At 48.8% G+C, this 23,297-nt stretch overlaps 1 protein-coding gene across 1 annotated transcript in view; it reads left to right on the top strand.

Moving 5' to 3' along the window:
- The window catches only part of MGLL (monoglyceride lipase), a 65,105-nt gene extending 45,387 nt beyond the window's left edge, over positions 1-19,718 (top strand). The window contains exons 4-8 of the mRNA XM_026052536.1: positions 2,132-2,268; positions 3,830-3,940; positions 8,898-8,987; positions 14,828-15,043; positions 16,547-19,718. Coding sequence (XP_025908321.1) covers positions 2,132-2,268; positions 3,830-3,940; positions 8,898-8,987; positions 14,828-15,043; positions 16,547-16,672 — 680 coding nt within the window. The 3' untranslated portion in view covers positions 16,673-19,718. The remainder of the gene's footprint in view (positions 1-2,131; positions 2,269-3,829; positions 3,941-8,897; positions 8,988-14,827; positions 15,044-16,546) is intronic.
- The last annotated feature ends 3,579 nt before the right edge of the window (positions 19,719-23,297 follow it).

The following is a 23,297-nucleotide window of genomic DNA, read 5'->3' as shown; positions in this document are numbered from 1 at the left end:
ATGAGGATATGGGACTTGAGGAATGGAGAGAGACTTGTAAGGCCCCTGGGATCCTTGATGCAGACAGAGGGATATCTACATGGTGAAAACACAGTGCCCATATATCTCACAACTCAAATGTGTCACCTCTGCAATATCTCTGAAACATCCAGGGAGGTGTGTAGCTTTGGAGGATCTATAATCACAGAATATAATAGAAATAATCATAGAAATAATCATAGATGGAATCACGTGCTTATGTCACGCGCTCTGGTGCTTTCAGACAGGACTGATGGCGAGTTACTGTTCTGTCTCTACAGTGGTAGAGCTGCAGTCTGAACAAGTTCATGCAGAAAATACAGAGGGCAAAAGAGTGTAATAAGTATTACATTCTGGGACAGATGCCTGCAGTCTTTACCTTGATCTGAATCTGAATGATCTAAAGATTGAGCAAAGTTTGTTGTTTTACAGCGGTGTGTTTGGTTGGACAGGGAGGCTTCCATCTCCTAATTCTAGATTTACAATTTAAAAAAAAAGTGTTGTAGATTCTCATTTTTCAAGGCTTGCCTATAGGAAAGGATGCCCATAATTATCTCAGTGCACACAACCTGAAACAGCCTGTCACTGAACTGCTGCAAATGCACAATTATTAGCAGTGAACCATCCAGGTTAGCTATGAAACCGGGCAATATATTTCAAAAATCAAGTGTACCCTGCAGATATGTACTGATAATCATAGACCTTTGCAGATGAGCATCTCAAAAGCCTCCTCATTTAGACATTGCTCTCTTTCAACTAGGGATACCAGGAGGAGAGTTGATACGGGGGATTCCTGGGGCCCTGATACTCACGACACGTCTCTGACCTGTCCCTGTCTCGCTTCTGTTCTGAGCAGTCTCTCATTAGTTGCAGTTCCTGGTTTTCATGGAGAGTTCCGTGTTTTCACCAATTTTCTTAAAACCTGCACTATGGAACCACTAAGGCAGATTTATTCTCATTAAAAACCTGAAGCAAAGAGGCTTTCATCAAGGATGCATCTGACCTTTCATTCTTAATAGCTCTGAAGGCAAAAGATTAAAGAAAAACGTCGTGATATTCTTGACTGTGTCGATGTTTGGCTATGCAGATGCCTTTCATTTTACAAAAGCAGTCTTAGTTACTTGCCCTGCAGCTTTTTCATGTGGGAGATTCAAACTTTGAGGAAACTCATTATCTTTTGAAGGAAGCTTGGTTTCTTGGAGGAGAAGAGAGGAGGTATTAAAAGGACACAACCTAGAATGCCATCTGGCTAATGTTCCATGCAAGGAGACTCTTTTTAAGGAAGAATTCTATTCTTGATAAATAACAGTATGTCAGCTCATCATACAAACTGCTTCCCAGAGGTGGTTTTCATTTCAAGCCTTTGCAAGCTCAAAATTGCCTGGGACTCTGTTTCTGGATATTGCTGACTCCACCTCTAACAGAGCTGCTGCTGTTTCCATAGTAACTCATCATCCCCAGTTTTAGCCTCTCCCTTCCCTTTGATCAGACAAGATAATTCCCAGCAACAGACTAAGCTAACATCGTGCAGGTGCAGTATAGCTTCCATTAACACTAGTTTAGGAGGAGCATACCACTCAATATATTCCCGTTACAGAGAATTGCAACAACTCATACTTGGGATCTTCAGCCAAGAGCCCTGGAAATGCTAGCAGGGAAGATTTCCAGCTCACTCGGTGCTCTAGAGTAGTGGTGGGAAAAGGCAGGACACTGCAAAGCTCACACACACTCCCAGGTTATTGGGGAAAGCTGCATCTAGGGCCTGGTAAGTTTATAGTGAGTCTATCCGGTTTTCAGAATTTTCTGTTTCTTGCCAAGACTCAACACTGCAATTCTTACTGTGTGGTGAGCCCTCAGACCCCAGTAACTGTGATCTCTGGGGGAAAAATCCATTTGCCAGGATCAGAGACCTTCTACTTGTCCAGCAAGGCAGGCTCCCCTCTCCTGTCTCTGGGCAGACTCTTTGCACTTCTGCAGTAGTCTCTCTGTTGAGAACTGACTGCAGGAGGAGGTTGAGTTAAGAAAGCCCAGCAGGCATGTTTCTGATAAAGCATTTCTTGAACGTGACCATTGCTTTGAATGATTCAGATGTATGCTTTCCTTCCCCCTGCAGTTGGCCATGGACAGAGCGAGGGTGATCGTATGGTTGTGTCAGATTTCCACGTCTTCATCAGGGACAGCTTGCAGCACATTGATCTCATGAAGAAGGAGCATCCTGGCCTCCCCATTCTCATTCTGGGACACTCCATGGTAAGCACCCTTTCCTCTACACTTCCTAGCACCATCCAGGATATGTGCCATGCCACTGTAGTACTGTTCTGGACAACAAGGATGAACTCATCACACAGAAGGAAAAGCAAACTACAAGCAAGCTCACCACCAACTTTATAAACTGTGATTTGCCAACATACCTTATCCTGTAAGATCCTTCTTGAATACACTCAGTCCTTAACTTTTCTGTCTGGATCATGGCCATCATTAGTGCCCTTTACAATGGTGGGACTATTTTTTAATAGGACTATTTACTCATGGTAAGTACCTAGCCAAATCCCACCACTTCCCTGCAGCATTGGATTTCTCATTTCATTTTAGCCAGTAAGCAGAAGGTTAAGCCCTCCAAAGCTTTGCGAGTGGATCGAGGATGAAGTACAAAAATTCCCTGTAGCCTCATTCTGTTAAACAACCTTACAGGAAAATGTACCAAGGATTAGGGCTGCAAAAACAAAGGCACTGAGCTGGTGAACAGATCTGAAGTCTGATTCTGACAGCACGGGCTAAATCCTTTTATTCAAGCTAGCAATATTCCCATTGATGTCATTGATCTTCTCTCCTTCCCTTTCCAGAGGAGAGAAAAATGAATAAGTACTTTGGGATTCAGCCCATGCTCAGATAAACAAGTGTTCTTACATAAGAACGCATGGCATGTTCTTAAGTGCTCACTGTGCTCCAAAGCCTCTATAACAAGGAGCTAATTTCCCAGTGAGGTCTTTGAGACTCTTCTGGCTGCCGCTCCATTTAACAAGCCCCTGGTTCCTCAGCAGCGTGGAAGTTCACCAAACATTTCCCTTGGCAACTAATCCTCTGCAAACTTGCCTGGGCAAGCGTGCCAAGTGCCCCTCCTCTGCTCTTCCCACCCCCCGCCAGTGATGGACACACAGGAGGACCCAGCCTGACCAGTGTTCAGCTCAAAGGAACCTGCAAGGATGCTTGAGTTTTAGCTGGTCAGCTTGTGGCACAGCACTGGAGGGCTGGAGAGGTTGTGGACACTGAAAAGAAGAATATTTAGCTTTGAGTAGTTAGCTGTTACTTTAGCATTCCTGATGAAAGCCTTCGTGGTGCTGTTACCAGTGCCACAGGCACAGAGCAAGTCCTGCTTCACTGCTCTGCATGTCCCCTTTTTCCGGATGCAGCACCAATTTGTCCCACCCAACTCAAAATAAGTCTCAGTCTGTTTTTTTCAGTCCCACCTGAACATTTGGATTGTTCTTTTTAGCCCTCTTAACCAAGGCGGATTTAAGACATTCTAGAGAATTCACTGATATTGCACACAGTTTTATTCAATGTGATGTGATGGGTTTTACAACATAAAAGCAAAAATCAGATGCCCTCTCCCCAGCAAAAATCAACCTAGTTCAGTCATTTTGCTTTTAGTGACCCTAATTCTCTAGTCTTTCTCTCCGATCACATTTCAGTCTCACTGAGGGAAGAACTGTTTGGTTGTTTGGTCTAGAACCCTTCCAGTAGCAGGATTACTGCATAAATGAGATGTTTGCATCTGTATTAAGTTGTGGGCTCTTATTTTGCATTACAGGGGGGAGCCATCTCCATTCTGACAGCTAGTGAGAGACCCAGTGAGTTTTCAGGCATGCTGTTAATCTCTCCTTTAGTGGTAGCCAGCCCAGAAGTCGCTACACCCATCAAGGTAAGAGCAAATCTGCATTGCACTTGGTCACGTCTTCCACTGAAGGAAATGCTTTAAGGCTTCTATCCTTAAAATGCAAAACCCTATTTAGATCTGCACCACCTGAATGCCAGTCAATACTTTTCTTCTAACTGTCTCCCCCACACTCCTGCTTATTTTTCAGAGGGGAAGTTGAGTTTTGAACTCCAGCCCAGGGAAGGATATTTAACTAGGAGTCAGAGAACGATGCCACCTGAGGAGGTGGTAGCAGACTGTGCTTTCTTCACCACACCCTTTACAGCCTACACACTACTGTCCTTTCCCTTCTCCTACAGTTTTCTTCCTGACTCATGCAGAGTCTGGTATAGTTGCAACACAGGCTTTGGCTAAGTCAGGCCATGGATATTTTTGGCATTTACAGGGTGACCAATTTCTGAACAAAACTGTAGCTCTTCAGTCCCAGGAATCACTCACTGCCCTCAAAGAAGGCCTCCAGCTAAAGCATCACTATGCTAACTTGGCTTGGTACAATAATTAGTTCTTGTCCACATAGAGAAATACCTTCTTTAGCTTACAGCTAGGCTATACCCTTTCCCATTCTCATCTCTTTTCCTGAGTTATTTCTGATGAAAATTTGCACTGCCCGGTCTGTCCTTCTCCAGGGAAATTCTGCTAGGAAATTGACCCTCTCGCTTTTGCTCTCCTCATTTCTGTGTTTCTAAAATAATAAACAACAATCCTAACAGAAACAGGAAGCAAAGGGAAGGGCCAGTTAAACCAAGAACACAACATCTCATTCCCGCAGTTCTCATTCCTTTAACTTTTGTTCCTAGATTCTCTAGGCCTCGCTTCTTATTTTAATGTACTCCTAAACTATTTCTCCCTCTTTACTGTTCTGAAAGAAAAGATTGTATAGTCTAAATTTGAGAGGTACTAATAGGCTTCTATTTCTACCGGAATCAAGGAAAGCAGGGAAAAAGCTATTCTGGAGCTATGTATTTTGCCATGTTAGATGTAAAACCCTTACAGAAATAAAGACTAGCAAGTTCTGCAGGAACTGGTACTGATGAAGTCTGGTTTCTTGTAGATTAGTATCAGGTAGTGGCTTAATTTCAGTATAGGAAACTGTACTGTCATAACTGAAGTATTTTGTGAATGTTTATAGGGTCTCTTTCCATTGAGTCTGCCAGTTTAAATAACTCAAGTTCAAAGTGTTGTTTTCCTGTCTTTTATATCTTTTGTTGCCTCTCAAAACGGATAAAAAATATTTATTGTTGAAGTATTTGCTGTGTCAAATTTACTTGCAGTCAGTCATGGAGCTGAAAAGGTATGTGGAAGAGGGAGGAATGAGAACAGGCTGAGTATTCCTGTGTAAGCCACCATTTCTGAGAAAGCTGAGCTGAAAACCCTTGTGTGCTTTTTCCCTCTGCGAGCCAAAGGACATTTCACTGGTGTTTTGTGCCTTTGAGACACAAAGGCTTTGGGCTTTCCCCTTGGAACAGATAGGGCTCCTAGGCCCTGAGCCATTTCCCAAGGGCATTGCATTCATCCACTCGCTAGGCAGCTTTCCAGCTGAGCAAGAATTTACCTTGGCCTAAACAAACGAGGGCTCAAGGCAACAATAGCAGTGGGTCAGACTCCATGCTGGATCCCTCCGTTGGTGTGAGAAATAACTTCAGTGGCTGCTGAACCAGGCCTGCCTGAAGCAGGATATGTCTCCACAGAGAACATGCTGGAGAAACCAGTTCTGCGCTTTAGAGAAACACAGTTTCATCAGTGCCTTGTAAATATTGTGTCCCAACAGAGGCACCTACCTGCTCTTTCCACCTGCACTGAAGAGCAAGGGACCTTGCTGTTTACTTTTTACCTTCTCGGCTAAGCTGGGCAGGACTTGGCTCCAAATCTTCACAATTAGGAAGGATTCAAAAAGAAAGGCATGAATTACATGTGCTGAGAAACAGCAGAATAAAGGTCAAAGTGCTGCTGCTTTTCAGATGAAGCACTTTAAAATAGGACAACCTCTGAAACCTAGGAGTTGTTCCCTAATAATTACTATACTAGCATCCAGCCTATGCCTTAAAGACTGGGCATACAAAATTCTCTGCCTGTTGGTTTTTTTCCACTTGGCCTTTTACTGATCTATTGCTTTCCAAACCAAATGAGTATCAGACTGATCCAATTCCTGGGGGTCTCTTAGATTAGTGTTCCAGTCCTTCAGGTTGAATTTGCACACAGTAATAATGCAGAGAAGTGTCTTTAAAGACACCGTCAAACTGGAAGGAAGTCCTAAATTGCAGATTCTTACAAATTTTGGCTTTTCTGTGATCTTTGCGGTTTCAAAGAAACATGTTGATCCTGACAAGCACCAATCGGGTAGCTTAGTATGGAGGTATATCCTTTTTGGTGTGACTGTTCTAGCTGCCCTTTAGCTAATCTCCGTAGCTCATTAAAGTGTCTCTCCTAGAGAGCTTTGGCTCCATCGAAATGAGGCTGGCTAACTTGAACAGTTCAGCCATCCCATCTTTGTTACTCGAGCTCATTTGTAGCTGAAATGAACTTAAAAGCATTCACACAAGCCATGTAGTGAGCAGAGGTCATGGGAGAGATAAATAAGCATGCAGAGACTTAGGGGACGAAGGGATTATTCCATGCAGAAGAAAAGTGTCTATGCTGTAAAGCACCTGCATGGTTAAACTAGTGCAAAAATTACAAAATTATCCTTAAGTTACACTTCCAGTCAAAAGGCAATGTTCAGCTATCTATTCCTATATTTTCCTGAGATTTTTTGTAATAGAAAGCGAAGTATTAAATGATCTGACACACTGCTGTTGGCCTGAAAGAACTCTAATAACCATTACCCAAGAGTATCGTCCTGAGCCTAACCAGTAATAATGTCATTATTGTTTTAACTTTCCTTGACCACTTGAGAGCTATTTTCTCAAGAAATGACATTTCCTCTTTGAACCAACAGGGAGATAAACTCTTTAGGTAGCACATATAGCCGGCGGTTGAATAACGCAGCTTTTAATTAGAGCCCACTATGTTATAAATGATACTACAGTGCTCACAAAATCAGCAAAGGCTCAGGGAAACCTTGTGGCCTCTTGGTTAAAACATGAAACTTTATTGGCCATGTTCTTGACTCTACAAATCATCAAAATTGCATCTGAATTTTAAGGCAATACTAAGCATTAAAGGGAATGTAACATTTCCTGCATATCTGAAAACCCTTGGAACGGGACAGAGTCCTTTCACAATTGGTTCTTTTGACCAAGATTAGTTCTTTCTGCACATAAGTAATCATTATTTTTAGGCAGGCAGGGAGTATAGATGTGTGTAGGTACATCTGCCTCATCCGTGTATGAGGCTGGTTCTTCTCTTGAGCAGCTGGACACTAGAAATTTAAATCAGCAACCCAGACCAGTATATACTGCTATACTTGGGTTCAGTCATTTCTTTGACTGTTTTTTAAAACTCAGGAACATTGCCAAAGTATATCACAGTCATGATCATCACCAACCTGTGAAATTATGATAATAAGCATAGATCATTAAAATAGAAAAATGACCAGAGTAAATCTGACAAAAGGCTGTTTAGGTTGTCTCCAAAAAGGAAGATTCTGAAGATAAGGCGCGTACTGAGTCCTCTCCTTGTTGTATCTGCCCTGCCTTCAGCATGTTGATAGGCTGGTGCATTGCTGCTTATGTGAAGAAAGCTTCATGTTTATTGTGTATTATAGTGTTCAAGGAACGTGTAGATGGGGCACTTAGGGAGCCGGGTTAGCAGGCAGGATGTTAAAGGGTTTACGGTTGAACTTGATGGTCTTGAAGGTCTTTTCCAACCATAATGATTCTATGATTCTGTGAAATTTTATTGGTCCAAATCCAATCACCTCCGTAAAACTTAATCTTGCCCACACAGTGTCATGGTCAGTGAGGAGTTTGAAATACTTGCAGACTTGGACAAAATTTCCTTGATTATGTCCACCCTGAAGCACACTGGTATTCTCAAACCTGCTATGAGACTTCACTGCTTTTCACTCCTAGATGCCTTTGATTTCAACCTTGCATTGTTCCTCTAATGTCATAATTACTCTGTCACGTATCATCTGAGAGCTGAAATGTCAGCGAGCGCTTTAGAAGCGTTGCACATGAGCAGAAACTGAGCACACAGGCGACAGGGCACCTCACAAGCACTAGGTGTGCTAACAAAAGGGCTGTGAAATAGACCAACACACACTAATTACTTTTTTTTTTTTTTTTTTTTGACTTAAATGGTGATCACTTAATTAAAGACAGCTGTCAAAGATCAGAGCAGAATCCTGGTATCACGGAACTGGTAGATTGTAATTGAAATGAAAGATGTTACCCTTTCTTCTGCCAGGGGTTTGGGCTGCTGAAGGCTTTTGTCTTTCTTTCCCAGGAGACAAGTGAGCAATAGATTTCCTTAGCCAGTGCATGCACATTTTGCTGTTGTTTATTTGCACATTCCCCTGAGAATAAGCTTATCAAAAAGAGTGCAGTGTAGGCATCTACCACAAATTGCACAGAATATCACTTATGCTCTGCAGCTTGAAATCAGAGGTGTGACAGCAAGGAGAGGCCATGAACAACAGCAAGCTCCAGGCCCGCAGAGGAAAATAAACAACTTTTTTTTTTTTCTAAAATAAATGCTTAACTGAGGCCTTCATTGAAAACAACTTGAGAATAGGAAAAGAGAAGGTACAGTAGAGTTGTGGTGTTGCAGTTGAACAGTTGAAAGCAGCTTGCACATCCAGTGCCTGATTCCAGGAGCAGTTTACATCCTTTCCCTTTATGACAAATAGTTTAAATATAGGCCAGATCCTTCTCCACTGTCAGATGATATTTCTTTACTATTTAACTTCAGTGCTGATTCCCATCAGCTAAGATTTTGGCCCTCTGTGTTTTCTCTCTCTTGCTTTAACTAGCCCTCTAACTACTTGCTTTCCCTTTCACAGGTTTTTGCAGCTAAAGTGCTCAACTTTGTTCTTCCAAACCTGTCCCTGGGATCAATAGATCCAAATGCAATTTCCCGGAACAAGAAGGAGGTGAGAATCATAATGCCATTTAAAGTCACTGCTGAGCTGATATGCAATTCCGGTCTGGTCTTAAATATGACAAAAAAGTGCTTTGCTAAATCATTAGCTAAGACTTTTGCTCCTGTATAAAGGTGAAACATCTCTGAGGTCAGTAGAGCCATGAATCTTTCTCCAGAACAGAGAACTTGCTTCATCATTGGAAATCAGCATCTCGTCCCTTCAGTGCACCTTGCCCTTCTGCTCATTCTGGGCACTAGATGTATAGATGCTGCAGTTGTGGTAACAAGCATGGGAACTGTAGGTCACCACGGCTCTGCCACCACTGCTTATTATAGTGGCAAAAATAGTTCATACAGATTATAAACACTGCTAAAGTCAAACTTTCCAGCCCTGCTCTTTGCACTGCAAAACACTGATCCCAGTGATTTATATCAGTTTGCACTGTGGAGCCCTGCTTACAAACCAGGACTGCATTGTGCTGGATGCATTCAGATATGAGAAAAGAGCATGCTTGCCCCAAAGACCTTGCCACAAGGTCTCCTGGATTACATACTGGCTCTACTACAGCCGTTCTAACAAACGATGTATTCTCCCTGCACTGGAGAATAATACTTCAGTGAGCTGCAATTGAACAAGCTAATTCCAGCTTCTACCAATGTGCCCATGAATGGAGCTGCTCCGGGGTGATTCTTTTTGTTGATGTGATCGTTGCTGGAGACTCTTCTCCCATTCATGCACACTCCTGGTAATAACTGATGCAGCCTGCTCATGCAATACTGGCAAACCCAGATATCTTATCAGCTGCTCCAACACCCCAAACTGAGATTTGTTCCTTCTCACTGCTATGGCAGAGAAAGGAGGAGGACACAGACTGTAAGTGAATAAAATCTCCTCCTCTGGAGAGAGGGGGTGGTGGTCAATTGTTCCTGTCATCAGGTGCTCCCATGCCAGCTTGCATTGTTTGGAAAGAGGCTGTCATTTTTCATGCTGTTCATGAAATGATTCGTATCATAAGTTGACTCTGATACATTGCCTTCCTCTAGGATGGCAGCGATGCTAGCGTTAGAGTGGAAGCTGAAAGCATCAGGAGCAAAGACAAAGTCAGCAGTTGTATAACTGCAACGTATTTAACTTCTGTTTGTGTATTTGTGTGCGGATTTGCCCATTCAGTAAACTGGATGGCAAAAGGGTCTTATAGAATAGGCACAAGGCTTTAGGGGTTATTTTTTGGCCCTGCCAAAGAATTTTTTGGTCGAATGACTCCAGTTTCCTTACTTATGAACGAGGCATCATACTTCACAGGATTGAAAGCAGAAAGGTTCAATAAGCTTGGAAAAGGAAGGTGTAGAGTAAATCCTGGGAAAATATCATGGAGTGTGTTAGTGTGCATTCACTGTATACTGATGTACAGTATGGCATGTTCTTCAGTACAGTACAAAGCTGCACAAAATATATGCTTGAGAAGAAGGCTGATTATAGTCAAGCCATAGATATCTTAATTACATTCACCTGCCGTAATTCATTGCATATAGTTCAGAGAATGAGTTTAACTTGGAAACCTAATTCAATAAAAAACCTAGAGGAAAGCTTTAATTGCTGCATTTGCATTTAGAGGATAAAAGGGGACTGTGTTCTGGAGGAGGGAAGGAATTTGAGAATGCTATTCTCTACATGACAATTGGCACAAAATACTTGCCTTCAACACCTGAATCTTCTGCTGGGAGGTGCTGGTGTGCACCAAATGATACAAGTGCTGCAGCGAGGACAGCTCAAATCACAATGCACTCAAAAAGGTGTCTGTGAGCTCTCTTAGCTTGGTGCACAGTGTTGTCCAGATATTTCCAGTTAGGCTGCTGGAGTGATTTTAAGAATCACAACAGCAAGCACTGGGCATAGTTTATTTTAAAAGCTACTGTGGGTGTTTTTATACCCAGTTACTTGCTGTTTCTCCCACTGCTCCGTGATGCTCCAAGTCCAAGTGTTTCCTTTGAGTGTTGGTTTTTCCCGCTGACATTTCCTTGGCCATGGAGCAGCTTCAGCCATACTGTCCAGTTGCATGTGATAGCTCCTGTACCTTTAGCTCCTTTTGTCCAAGCCTCTTGAAATGATTAATAATGTAGATCTGCTTCACTCGCATCTGCTGTAATGGAGTAGTCTTTAAAACAAAACAAGCCCCTCCGTGCGCTGCTGCCTGCAAAATAAACACACAAGTGCCCCAGCCAGCTGTCGATGTAACGTGCCTTCCTGACCATCCTCAAACACCAGCATCCGAGGCTGCAGCACTCACTGAGAACAACACACCATGTCAGTGCTCCGACTGCCACCGACACACGCGCCATCCTCCTTTTGGGCTCAGGATGTGCAGCTTCAAAGCACACGCTGTGCTGGAAACATTCATTATTTATATGTTAAATGTATTCTTCTGCCAGGCCAACTTTCTATTCTCTAGAAATATTTTTGGGACATCAGCCAAGAATTTCCTGATGAGTTTTTGTTCCCAGAAGTCTGGCCTCGGGGTCTAGGGACTGGAACACTGGATGGTAAGGAGATGTTTAGTCTATTTGTTATATCAAATGCAAGAGACACAGAAGGGAGCAAGAAACAATCATAAAAACCCATTCCTACTTCCAAGGTGAATAAGGTCATGGGGACACTCTCTTACCTCATTAATCTTTGTTAGTTCTCATTGAATTCAGTGGAATAGTCCCACTGACTATAGTATTGTTCTCTATAATGAATATATTCTGTGCAAAATGCAAAAGAAAGATGCAAACCTCTAAGCTAGGGAACCTATTGCAGCAGGAACCCTGACCGTTGCTTCTGTCTTAGCATTAAAAATCTAATATTTTAAAAAGACTCTTTAAAAGACTGGGATGATGGTCTCCACGGAGCCTGCACTGAGCTGCAGCTGGAAGAAATCACAGGGCTGTCCCTGGCCCCTGGAGATGGCCTCAAAGGTTCCTGCACCTGCGGCCCAGCGCGTGCACCTTGCTCGGTGCTGCGAAGGGAGCTCTCCCTGCTGCTCACGGCAGACTTGCAGGATCTAGAGCCAGCGTCACCCTTGCTGACCCTGATGCACCAACTCACCTCGGTCACTGGAGCAAGAATGCGGCTGGGAGACCTGCAGGCTGCTGAAGACCAGCCCGATGTTCTCCAAACCTTTTGTACAGCTAAAGGTTACAACAGAAAATGATGGAGAGAACTTTTCTTTAAACCCTTTTTCTCCATCCCAAACTGCTCCACTGTGCCAGGCTCTTCCCTTGCTGCCCCTTCCCACCAGAAGGTAAAGCCCATTCTTGCATTCCCCCCTTTGCCCACTCAAGCTGATGCCCTGCGCTCACCTCACACACTGAACAGTAATTCTCCAACTGTTGTTCATTCACAGGGACTAGGATCCTCCCTCCTGCAGTGCTGATTGATCATGGTTGGGATCGGGTTTTATTTTTTCAACTCCTGTCATCTATACAAAAATACTGGTTGGCTCCTCAGTAACTAGAAATTTCCTGTTCCTTAAGAAAAGAGAAGAAAGAAACCCATTAGGTCATCCCTTGGCATTTATGGCAGTGTACGGGGGTGGGGAGGGGGCCAACTCACATATAAATTCATCAACATTATTTTACTCCATGGGAATGGAACTTCTGTCAATCCATCCGCCCACCCCACTTGATTTTTCCCCCTGGAGTCCTTCGTCTGCTGCCTTCAATTAAAAAAAAAAAACAACTGAAAAATAGGAAGAAACCCATCTCCAAGCTGTGTTGCTTTGCTGCAAGTGCTATGACATAGGTCTGGCCAAGTAGCTCCCGATCCAGTTGCTAAGTAGCCAGGGAGCCTGATGTTTTTGTTTAAAATGCTGAAGAAAAGTCAACAGGTTTAGCTGAAAATTTCAGGGTACCCCCAGCAGCTAAAGAGAGCGCAGGCAAAATTACAGGTGGCTGGTGTTTGGGAAGTGAAAGTTGAAGTTCTTCCATGAACACATGCGTGATGCTTCTTTCTGGGGAAAAAAATTTAAAAAGCAGTTTCATGGCCAGGGATGGAGAATGGGAAGAGCAGTTTCTGCACCCACTTGCATAGTCCCTGTGAATGCAGATAGGGCACACACTGCTCCACGTCTCCGTCTTCTAACACCGTTAGCAGGTGAGGATGCTCAGAGAAGCTTGAGTGGATCCTTTGCACTAACCAGACTCTCACCTTTGGAGTGGCCTCTTACAAACGGTGTTCTCCAAACCCTCGGAGTGCACGGGAACTTGCTCCTTTGAAAGGGAGATGTCAAAGTGAAGATGCTCTTTTCCTGAGCTGTGGGCGTGACAGGAGAAGCCTGTGTTTGTCTCCCTGACAAAAAAGGCTCCTCATTTCAGAGTCTAGTGCAGGGGCTGGCCGCAGCCATGGTGCTGGAAGCAAGAAGGGCTTCTGTGCACCAACATGCCTTACCACCAGATCTGTTTCTGCTGCCTCTTCCCATGAGGGAATGGGCAGGGAAGCTGGCTGTGCAAACTTTGGCAAGTTCAACCCTCCATCTGGAAAATCTCCCTTCACGTAGCGTCCTTCTGCCAGCCTGAAATCTCATCTCACAGGGAGATAAATGTAAAATTCAGCACGGACACTCTCTGGCTTCTCAGCACGGCAGCTCAGGGCCAAGGAAGGTCATTGTGCTCCTGCTAAGGTGCACATCTGGGAGCAAACTTCCGTGGAGTGAGGTGTCCCTGGGGTGGCATCATCATCACGTCCCACCTTTGGTCTCCTCAGGACAGGCGTGTGCAGCAGGAGAGGACCCACCTTTCCATAGTGGGAGGGGAATCTGAGCAGTGCTCCCTGCCTGCGAGGACAGAGCGGGGCTGTCTCCAGCCCGCCTATAAATAACCAGCATTTCTGTAAACATCTGTCAGGGCTGGGAGGAACTGGAGGCTGTGCCAGGGACCAACCCATCATCAAAGCGCTCTGGCAAATATTGAGATGGCAGTGGCTGTGTGGGCCGGCTTCGTGTACAGTATACAAATATTTACTGTAGATTTGCCTGCTGCGGTAACTACTCATTCCTAGCAACTTTCTGCACCAGCGTTTGTACATTTTTATCCTCTCACAGTCTGCCTGAGCAAGTGGTTGATTTTTTTTATTATTTTTTTGCCTACCACCTAATGCCAACATTTGAATGAAGATCTGTACTGAGCCAGTGGGGTCCCTAAATGTTATTTACCGCAAGCCCACGACTTTCTTCACACAAAGCAGGTGCTTTGAAGCCACCTTCCCTTGGAGGGAAGGGCCCTGGGCCTGCAGGCTCCAACATGGAATAGTCCAACTTGAGGAGAAGGGTCATGGGCAGCTCCTGTCTTTGCTACACTGAGAGAGAACCCTTCATTGTAGGAAGCTTTGCAGTCAGATATGCTCTCACTTTGCATCACTGTCCTTATCCCAGGAAAGAGGAACATCCAGGACCTCACCAAAGCCAAGGCCTTGGACAATATGAATTTTAAAATAATGCAGACTGAAGAACCATATGCACAGAAGTAAGTGTCACCTTTCAGTGACAGAAGGACATGTCAGGGTAGAAATAGATGTGAGCAGGTGTCCCCATGGGAACAGTCATTGGCTGACTGATCGTTTGCCTATAGAAAGATCTTTGGCTCAAATATTTTTTAGTGACGTAAAAGAGAAATATGCACCTCGGAACAAGCCAGGTTCTGTGCGAAGCTGCAGTAGAGATGTCAGCTTTGACTGTGATGGCAGGATGTCCTGACAGGCCAGGAAATGACTGTGCAAGCAAAGGGAAGAGACTCCTCACGGCCAAGGTGAGCTGTTTTGGTGTTTTTGCATGAAATATCGCTAACCTTAAAGTGACTTGTTCTCCCTGCCAGATGGAGTCATACACAGCAGATCCCCTGGTCTACCACGGTGGCATGAAGATCTCCTTTGTCATCCAGCTGATGAACGCCATTGCCAGAATTGAGCGAGCGCTGCCCAAGCTGACTCTGCCCATCCTGGTGCTACACGGCTCCTCTGACAAGCTCTGCGATATCAAAGGGTCCTATTTCCTGATGGACACAGTGCAGAGTCAGGACAAGACTCTCAAGGTTATCTTGCTTTCTTGCTTTTTATAGAGCTGTGCTGTTAGTGCTGGCCTGAGCAGCAGCCACAGTGAGGGGCAGGGAGTCTGCTTAGCTCCCCTCAGAGGTGTAAGCGGTGTTGAGGGAAAGCAGGGCCGTATAGAGCTGAACTGCACTGATATGTACCTATCAGCTAGCACAGCAGTCAGCATAGCAGCTAAGCACAGGTCCAAAGCTTCTCTCAAGGCATCTTGGCTATTACCCAAGTTCTAACAAGTGACAGGGCTAAGCTTGCTTCTTGCCTTCAAGGGTTGACAGGACCCTCAGAGGTGAGGATTCAGCTCCCTTTTTGGAGTGTGGTCCTGGGTGATGTGAATACCTGGTCCTGGGGGTGGCTGTGTACCTAGGGATCTCTGTGACATGAACCAATTGACACGTCCGCGGAGCCAGGCTCATAACCAGGTGAAGCGCTGAGCCCAGCAGCTCTTCTGAACAAGGCCAACCATGTTAGCACCAACCTCACCTCACGCCCCAGCGCATAAAGGTGCAGGGAGGCCTTTCCAAAGCACAGCTCAACAAAAGCCACTTCGCATCTGCTCATTTCAAGAGAGCCACAGCTGATTAACCAATTGTTAGCACATGAATGAGCCTGAAAGAGAGACAGGGTGACCAAGGGAAAGCTTTTGTCGTCAGAAAAATAACTGGATAGTTTGGGCATAAAAGAAGTAAAATTACACAAGGCATGATGGGAACATCCCCCATTGTCCTTTAAACTCCAAGGGCATGATAAATATTTCCTGCTTCTTACAGGGGTAAGAAACAGCAGAGCTTGCTAAAGGGTCAGCAGAGTGCTTGGGTCAGGCCCAAGTGTCAAGCTCCAAAGGCAAAGCCTCCTTGCTTGAGCACCATGAATGCCAAGTGCAGCAAAGAAGCAGGACGCAGTGAAAATGGGAGGGAGCTGGAAGGTTGGCAGATGTCAGGGATGGGAAACGAAGAAGGGATCAAATCTTGGAGGAGCCATTTGCCATGAGGACCTGACTGAGAAAAGGGAATCAGAAGCAGGGGAAAAAAAAATCCTTCCTTTCCATTCCCTTCTGTGGCCTATAAAGGCCACACTGCACCAGGCAGCTTGCTAAAGTGACTGGTTTGAAGGGCTCAGCTGGGGACACATGGGATCTCACTCATGAACCCAGCAGAACACATGAAGTGTAGAGACATAAGGTGTCTTGACCTTTCTCGCTGCCCCCTTTATGCTTGTTTTCCACCCCTAGAAAAGAATCATCAAGAAAAACAACATCTGCCTCCAGCACAATCCAAAAGAGGCTCCATCAGCACAGAAGTTGAGAGTCCAGTGGGAGCCCTTTATGGAGTGGGTCGAAGCTCAGGGAACCTCTCTGGTTTCATAACCTGCCACATCTAGGAAAAAAAATGACCAGGTGTGGGCAGGATGTGCTGGGCTGCTGACTAGATGTGACTTTGTTCGTTCATGTTTCTCGTCTGCACTAATCTTCCCTGTGTTCCTACTTGCAGGTGTATGAGGAAGCCTACCATGCCCTGCACAAAGAGCTGCCCGAGGTCACTACCTCTGTCTTCACAGAAATACTATCGTGGGTCGGCCAGAAGGTCTCAGCAGCTGGGGAAACCAGCCATACTTAAGAGCAATTATTTTTGCAACTCTTACTGGGGTTTTCTGGGGTGGGATGCTGTTCTTATAGGAGTCTCTCTGAAAAAGGTCTGACGCGGAGAGACTCTCGGGATATTTTATCATGCGCAGCATGAGGGAGGGCGGGGGGGAGAGGAACAAGATGGAGCATTTTTTGCTCACGTAAATGGCCATTGCCCTAATCTCAGAAAGAATTTATAGCTGTGGGAGCAGCCGTTAAAGCTTTCCAGGTTGAGTAGTTTTATTAAGGAGCCCCTTATCCACTAAGCCGCCTCTATCACTTCCCCTTCCCTGGTTTTGCTGAGGTGCCAGGAACGTATTTATACTGCAATAATTTTTGGTATGTTAAACACGTGCATATCTTCCATTTTACGGTTTCGCTTGCAGGTATGTACAGCCCCATTCCTCTTCCCACCATCCAGTACCTGAAAGGTCCTGGCCCTTGTGAGGAGAAAGGTGCCTGGGTCATGAAGACTCAGGGAATCGCGGGGTGGGAATAGGCTCCTGCTTGGAAGGGAAGGGAATGGGTGGTTTTCAAGGTCGATCCCGTTGGATGCTGCCTTTATTTGCAGGCCAGGCCCAGGGGAGAGAATCAACGTTGTGTTTCCTCCCCAGCCTGGCTCCTCGGGGGCTGCGCCCTGGGAAGGCCTGGTGAACAGCTTCTTTATTTCCAGCATCAGAACAGAATCCCAGACGGGGAAAGGATGAATGTGGAATGCTTATCGCATTCAAAACCCGAGCTATTCCCAGTGCCAGCCCCCCATCTCTGCAAGGTGAACTGCTCTGTATATATTCCTAGGGGCTGCTTTCTGTCTATTTTTTTTTTTTTAATTTTTGGATTAATTACTTGTGCTACTGAAACTAAAGAAGCAAAGTCAGAGTTTTAAGAGAATATAGTAATATAATATATGATGTATATAGAGGTGACTGGGAGCTGCGGAAGAAATGGGAGGAGAGTCTACAGAAAGGGTTAATTGTTCCTTCTCTTGGCAAGGAATAATGTTGTCCTACCAGGATCCAGTTCTCTCACCATAACTTCACAGTTATAATCTGTTGTTTTCCCTCATCAGTTGGAAAATGTCCTGATAAAGAAAAGGCTGCAGAGAAGCGCGGAGCATGTGGCGGGTGGGGAGTCGCAGCGGGCGTCCTCATGGTCCGCCGGGCAGCGGGAGCGTGGGCAGAAAAGCTTTCCAGGCGCTGCCCGTTCGCCTCCCAAGCCACCCAGGCACCTCAGCACAGGGCTGAAATGCCCCTTTTTTTGTGGCCCCCTCCAGCACGGGGTACAGCCACCTGCCCAAGGTAGGTGTTGATGTCTGGGGCATTCAGGGGCCCCCCCGATCAGCTCCATGGATCAGTTCAGGGGCTGATCCAGTTCAGTGGATCAGTTCGGGGGCTGATCCAGTTCAATGGATCAGTTCAGGGGCTGGATCCAGTTCAGTGGATGTGTTAGGGGGCTGGATCCAGCTCGGGGGATCAGTTTGGGGGTTGATCCAGTGCAGTGGATCAGTTCGGGGGCTGATCCAGCTCAATGGATCAGTTTGGGAGTTGATCCAGCTCAGTGGATCAGTTCGGGGGCTGATCCAGCTCAGTGGATCAGTTTGGGAGTTGATCCAGCTCAGTGGATCAGTTTGGGGGTTGATCCAGCTCAGTGGATCAGTTCGGGGGCTGGATCCAGTGCAGTGGATCAGTTCGGGGGCTGGATCCAGCTCAGTGGATCAGTTTGGGGGTTGATCCAGTGCAGTGGATCAGTTCGGGGGCTGATGCAGGGGTGCAGAGGAGCCGGATGCGAGGGCTGGTGGGGCTGCAGCTGCAGCGGGGCTGCAGGCGTGGAGCGAGGCCCTGCCTCGAGCAGCAGAAGCAGCGCAGGGATCACAGCGCGGCCGTGCAGGCACGCTCGCCTCAGGGGGCCCTGGGTTTGATCTGTCTCTTGGCATTAGCCAAAGGGGAGGAGTTGGACGTGCCACTGTCCCTCCAGTTTTGCAAGGACAGCAAGGTGGGCATCGCTCCGTGAGAGAAATTGGACCGTCTTGCGGAGTGTCCCTGTCACCTGCCCTGCGGCCGGGCCTCTGCCTCCAGCGCCTCTTCCTTACTGGGGAACGCTGGCAAGGCTGGGAGGCTTCCAGGGGAGAAACCCACCCTGCTCCTGCAGCGGAGCAGGAACGGGGCAGGGGTGATGAGGGGGGACGGATGTTGGGGGTGGTAGCCGGGGGATGACTTCAGGTTGAGGGTTTTTCCCCAAAACCAGTTTTCCTGAGGAGGTCGGGAGGAGCAATCCCTGCTCACGTCCGTCAGCCCCTTGCCCACCCTGATGGCACTTGGTGGGCAGCAGCAGCTGCAGCTGGAGCCCCCAGCCCGGGCACAGGCAGCTCTGCAGGCAGCGCCTTGGCTAAAGCGCCTCCGAAAGCACTTACATCGCCAAGCGAAGGCTCATGGTCCTGCCTAGCTAAGCTCAGCACGGGTTATGTGGCCCAGGGAAGCCACCTTTGAAAAACCAGGTTAAAAATAAAATGTAGTTCAGGTTAAAAACAACATAACAAACCAGAAACGCCCACCCGCTTTTCTGAAGCTGTTTTCTGGGAACACGAGTGCAGGGAAACGCTCCCAAGCAGGAGCTGCCGGCACTGGGCCGGGGGCTGCCGGGCACCTCCGGCTCCTCACGCGGGATCCGCATGGAAGCCGAGCCGGGAGCGACCCCGTGAGTGCCCCCCTCCCGCTGCCCCTGCCCTGCACTTCAGCTGCTTCCTGCTGACCCGGCTCCATCGCCCCTGCCCTGGAGCAAAGCGCCTCCTCTGCCGAGCACATCAGCCGCGAGCAGGGCTGCCGCCGAGGGCAATGCTTCCGAACGGCAGGGAGCCTCTGCAGGGCAGGGCGCCGGAGCGGGTGCTGCGGGCCGGGCAGGAGCAGCCGGGGAGCGCGTCCCCCCCGCGACGTTTTCTGGCTTTACCTGCCCTTTTTGTACCACTAACCTCACGCCCTGCCAGCACAAACCCGCGGAGAGCACACTTCCTTTGCCACGTTATTTCTGAGCTTGCCTCTCTTCTTTCCACTGTGTTCCAGTTCAATTAAATACATATATATATATATATAAAAAAGACATATATACATACACATGTATTTTCAGTGGGAAAAAACATGTACAAGTCTAGGATTCTTAAAGGAATACAATGTATATTGCAGCGGATAATAAAGTTATGTTTTCTGAAGGGAGCGAGGGCGTCCTTCAGCGCGGCGGGCGCGGGGCCGGGCGCTGCCGCCGGGGACCGTGGCCGGCACCGGGGGGTCCCGCGGGGCCCCTGGCTGCTCCCCGGCCCGCAGCCCATGGGGACGGGCAGCCTGTCCTGCTCCCCAAGGCCTGTGGGCCTGTGGAGCACCGCGGCAAAAAAAATCCTAAGGGATTAATTAAGAGTTTGGATGGATCGCATGATAGGCACGAAACTCACGCTAACGTCTAACTAGAGGAAAGTTGGCCGAGAAGCCCCCGAGGCCGGGGGAGAGCAGGGAAGAGGCCAGGACGTCCAGCGGGGCCCACGGGCAAACGGGGCAGGGAGGAGCGGGGGCTGCGGCCCCCAGGCGGGAAGGGGCCGTGACCAGGGACAAGGGAACCCGCTGGCCCGGGGCCAGGCCTGGCACGAGGCAGAGCCCCGGGAAAAGCTCTGGGAAAAGCCCGGCTTGCCAAGGACAGCAGCTTCACTTCATGGTCGCCTCTCTATTTAGATGGAAAACACGCAAGGGCTTTCATTGAAAACCAGCAGCTTCCCTAAGGCCACCAAGATTAACCCCGAAGCTTCGCGGCAGGAGAGCCCCACGCGGCTCCAAGCAGCTGCAGCTCCTTGTGGAGGAGGGAAGGGAGATGAGCTCGAACTTGCCCCCAGCAGCCTCACTTTAAAACTCCCACCTAACAGCTCAGCTTTGTGTCCTGGGGCAGAGAGACGCTTCAGAAAACTCACAGCCATGTTAGTGCTGTGCTGGGCCGCCTCAGAAGAAAACCCAGCGAGCAGGAGGAGACACCAGGTCAGCTCAGCCCCGCGGCGGGGGCTGCGTGGTGTTAATCTAGATTTCTTTAGGATGCCCCTCTCCATTTCCCAGATCCCATGAACGGAGGTGTCCAGTCTCGTAGCCTCACCTAAGGCTTGGCCTTAACCGAAGTCCGCCCCTGGCCTGCGGAGTCTCCAGCCTTCCCGGCCTCCAAACCCCCATTCCTGATAGATCAGCCCCAAGGCCTCCTGTTCTGTTGTATTGGCGACCAGGGAGCAGCACAGGCCTCCAGAGACAAGACATGGGAAAGCCAACGGGGCGGCTCCAGCCCGCAGTCGGTCTCGCTTCCCAGGGCTGCCCTTTCCCCGGCGCTTGCTCTGCCGCGACCAGGGAGGGAGGGGGAAGCTCCCGCGCGCTCCCCAGAGCCCTGGGGCCTGGGCTGGCTCTTTGCTGGGTACCCATCCCCTTCCAGAGCTTTTAGTCTCCCAAAACACCCTGCAAACCCTGCCCAACTTGTGAGCTTGCCACACTCCCCACGGGACGAGAAGGGTCCTGCCCCTGTGCCCCGTCCCAGCGCCGGGCGCAGCAGCTTCCAGGGCTGCGGCTGCAGCCCCCCCCCCCGGCCTCCCTCCCTGCAGAACTTGCCGTGTCCGGCCCCTGACCCCCTCTGGGTTCCAAACAGGACCTTTCTTACAGGAGCTACAGAAAGGACCATCCGCCCACCCCCAAACACCAGCCCTTCCCTGCGAGAGGTCTGGGCACAGCCCCTGCTCCAGCCTCTCCTCGCTCCTGGGCGCTCTGCTCAGCCTGCCCCGCTTGACCCTGGCACGGCGCTCGCTCCCCGGCTCCCCGAGCACATAACCAGGCAGGCAGCGAGAGCAGCCGCGAGCCGGGCAGCTCCATACGGCAAAGGGGCCTCCTCGGAGGAGCAGCCGCCCCCGTGGTTGCCATTATCTTAGTAAATTTGTTACGTCAAAGCTGGTTAGCTCCAAGGCAGGGTGAAACCTGCTGCTGTGGCACTGGCACCCGCAGGGAGGAGAGTCCCGAAGCAGCCTCCGCTTCTCAGCAGCAGCCTCAGCTGGACCCGCTCGTCCCTAGCGACCGTGCAGGACCCAGTGCCCCCATCGCAAGGGGGGATCGAGCGGCCCGGGCGCCTGTAGGGAAGGGGGAAGCCGCGGCACCAGGAGCAGCCACAGGGCGCTCGGCAGGAATGTGCCAGCGCTGCAGCTCGCCCGGGACCAAACCCCAACAGCCCGAGGCTTTTGAGGACATTGCCGCCTTCTCCCCAGGCTCCCCGCGGGTTCTGTTCGCCGATTATTGCGTGAGTTTTCCCCAGCAACGTCCCTCCCAACAGCACCAGCACCGGGGACGCTGTCACATCTCCCCCAAGAGCTGCAGGGACGCCCGGGGCTCCCGCGCCCCAGCCACCCTCCGAGGCCACCGGGGCCGCCCCGTCACCGCCGCTCCGCACGGGAGCTACCGCGGCCGCCCCAGGGCAGGGCACGGAGCAAGAGACCCGACCCTTCGGAGGGTGGAAATGACGAGTCCCGGGGACAGCAGAGGTCAGCGAGGGAAGCAACTTTCCGTGGAGCCTAAGGAATCCCCACCCTTGGATTCAACGAGAAGAATAAACTCGTCAGCAAGGACAGAAGCACCAACAGTTCTGGCAGGGGTGACAAGACACGCCACAGAACAGAAAGATGTAGTGAAATATAAAGCTTTTTATTGCTGCACACATGCTTGCACATTTCTTTTTAAATATATATTGTTGCTCTGATAAATTTTACATTCTCCCTAATTCAACAGGTGGCTAGTAGGAAATAAAAAGGACAGAGGCAACAGAACACAAAAAAAGGACACTGGCAACAGAAGAAAAAAATACATATATTTCTTAAAATTTTGCGATAAAATTATTTGCAACAAGAATCAAGTGAATGCCAATCTGTTATGACCTGGTTCACCTTATTACGGAGCCTGCCTGTGTGCTGACGGTCTGCTCCCGCGTGGTTTTTCATTGCCCTGTTTTGCCAAAGGGAGAGGGATGCGGGACCACAAGCCTGGGACAGGGTGGCGGCGGTCGCAGGCGGGAGCAGCGCGGACGGGAGCAGCACGGATGGGAGCAGTGTGGACAGACACACGTTGCCCGTCGGGCCGGGCCCCCTTCCCACCCTCGCGCCGCTCGGGATGCGGCCAAGGAGCGAGCGGGAGCCGCCGTGCGGAGCAGCCGCCCCCGCGGCCGCTGTTCGGCTGCAGGAGCGGCGGTGGCTGCAGGGACAGTCACTGTGTCCCACTCAGCCAGCAGCGACCAAGGCTGCGCCCGGGGCTCCTCACGCGGCCGCCGCGGCGGGAAACCGACCACGGAGACGTCGGATGGGGAATTTATGCAGGAAGAGCAGAGGGAGGGCGATAAGCTAAACATCCTGCTCACGTTCCCTGTCGTCTTCAGCAATAAAAGGAGGAAAAACATGGTGATCTGCAGGGCCCCTTCCTGAGCCAACACCTCCCAGAGCAGCGGAACGGGCAGCTCTGCTCTTCCGCCCGCCCTTCCCTAAGTCCCTGGCACTTCACACGCAGACCCGCCAGGTCCGTGAGCGGCTCCCATGAGCTCGGGGCACCGAGCTCCCTGGCGGGCCCGTCCCAGCC

This window comes from Nothoprocta perdicaria, unplaced genomic scaffold, assembly GCF_003342845.1.
Source record: "Nothoprocta perdicaria isolate Ctin4 unplaced genomic scaffold, notPer1 scaffold_9, whole genome shotgun sequence".
Lineage (NCBI taxonomy): Eukaryota > Metazoa > Chordata > Aves > Tinamiformes > Tinamidae > Nothoprocta > Nothoprocta perdicaria.
This window is presented reverse-complemented; position numbering and strand designations above follow the sequence as displayed.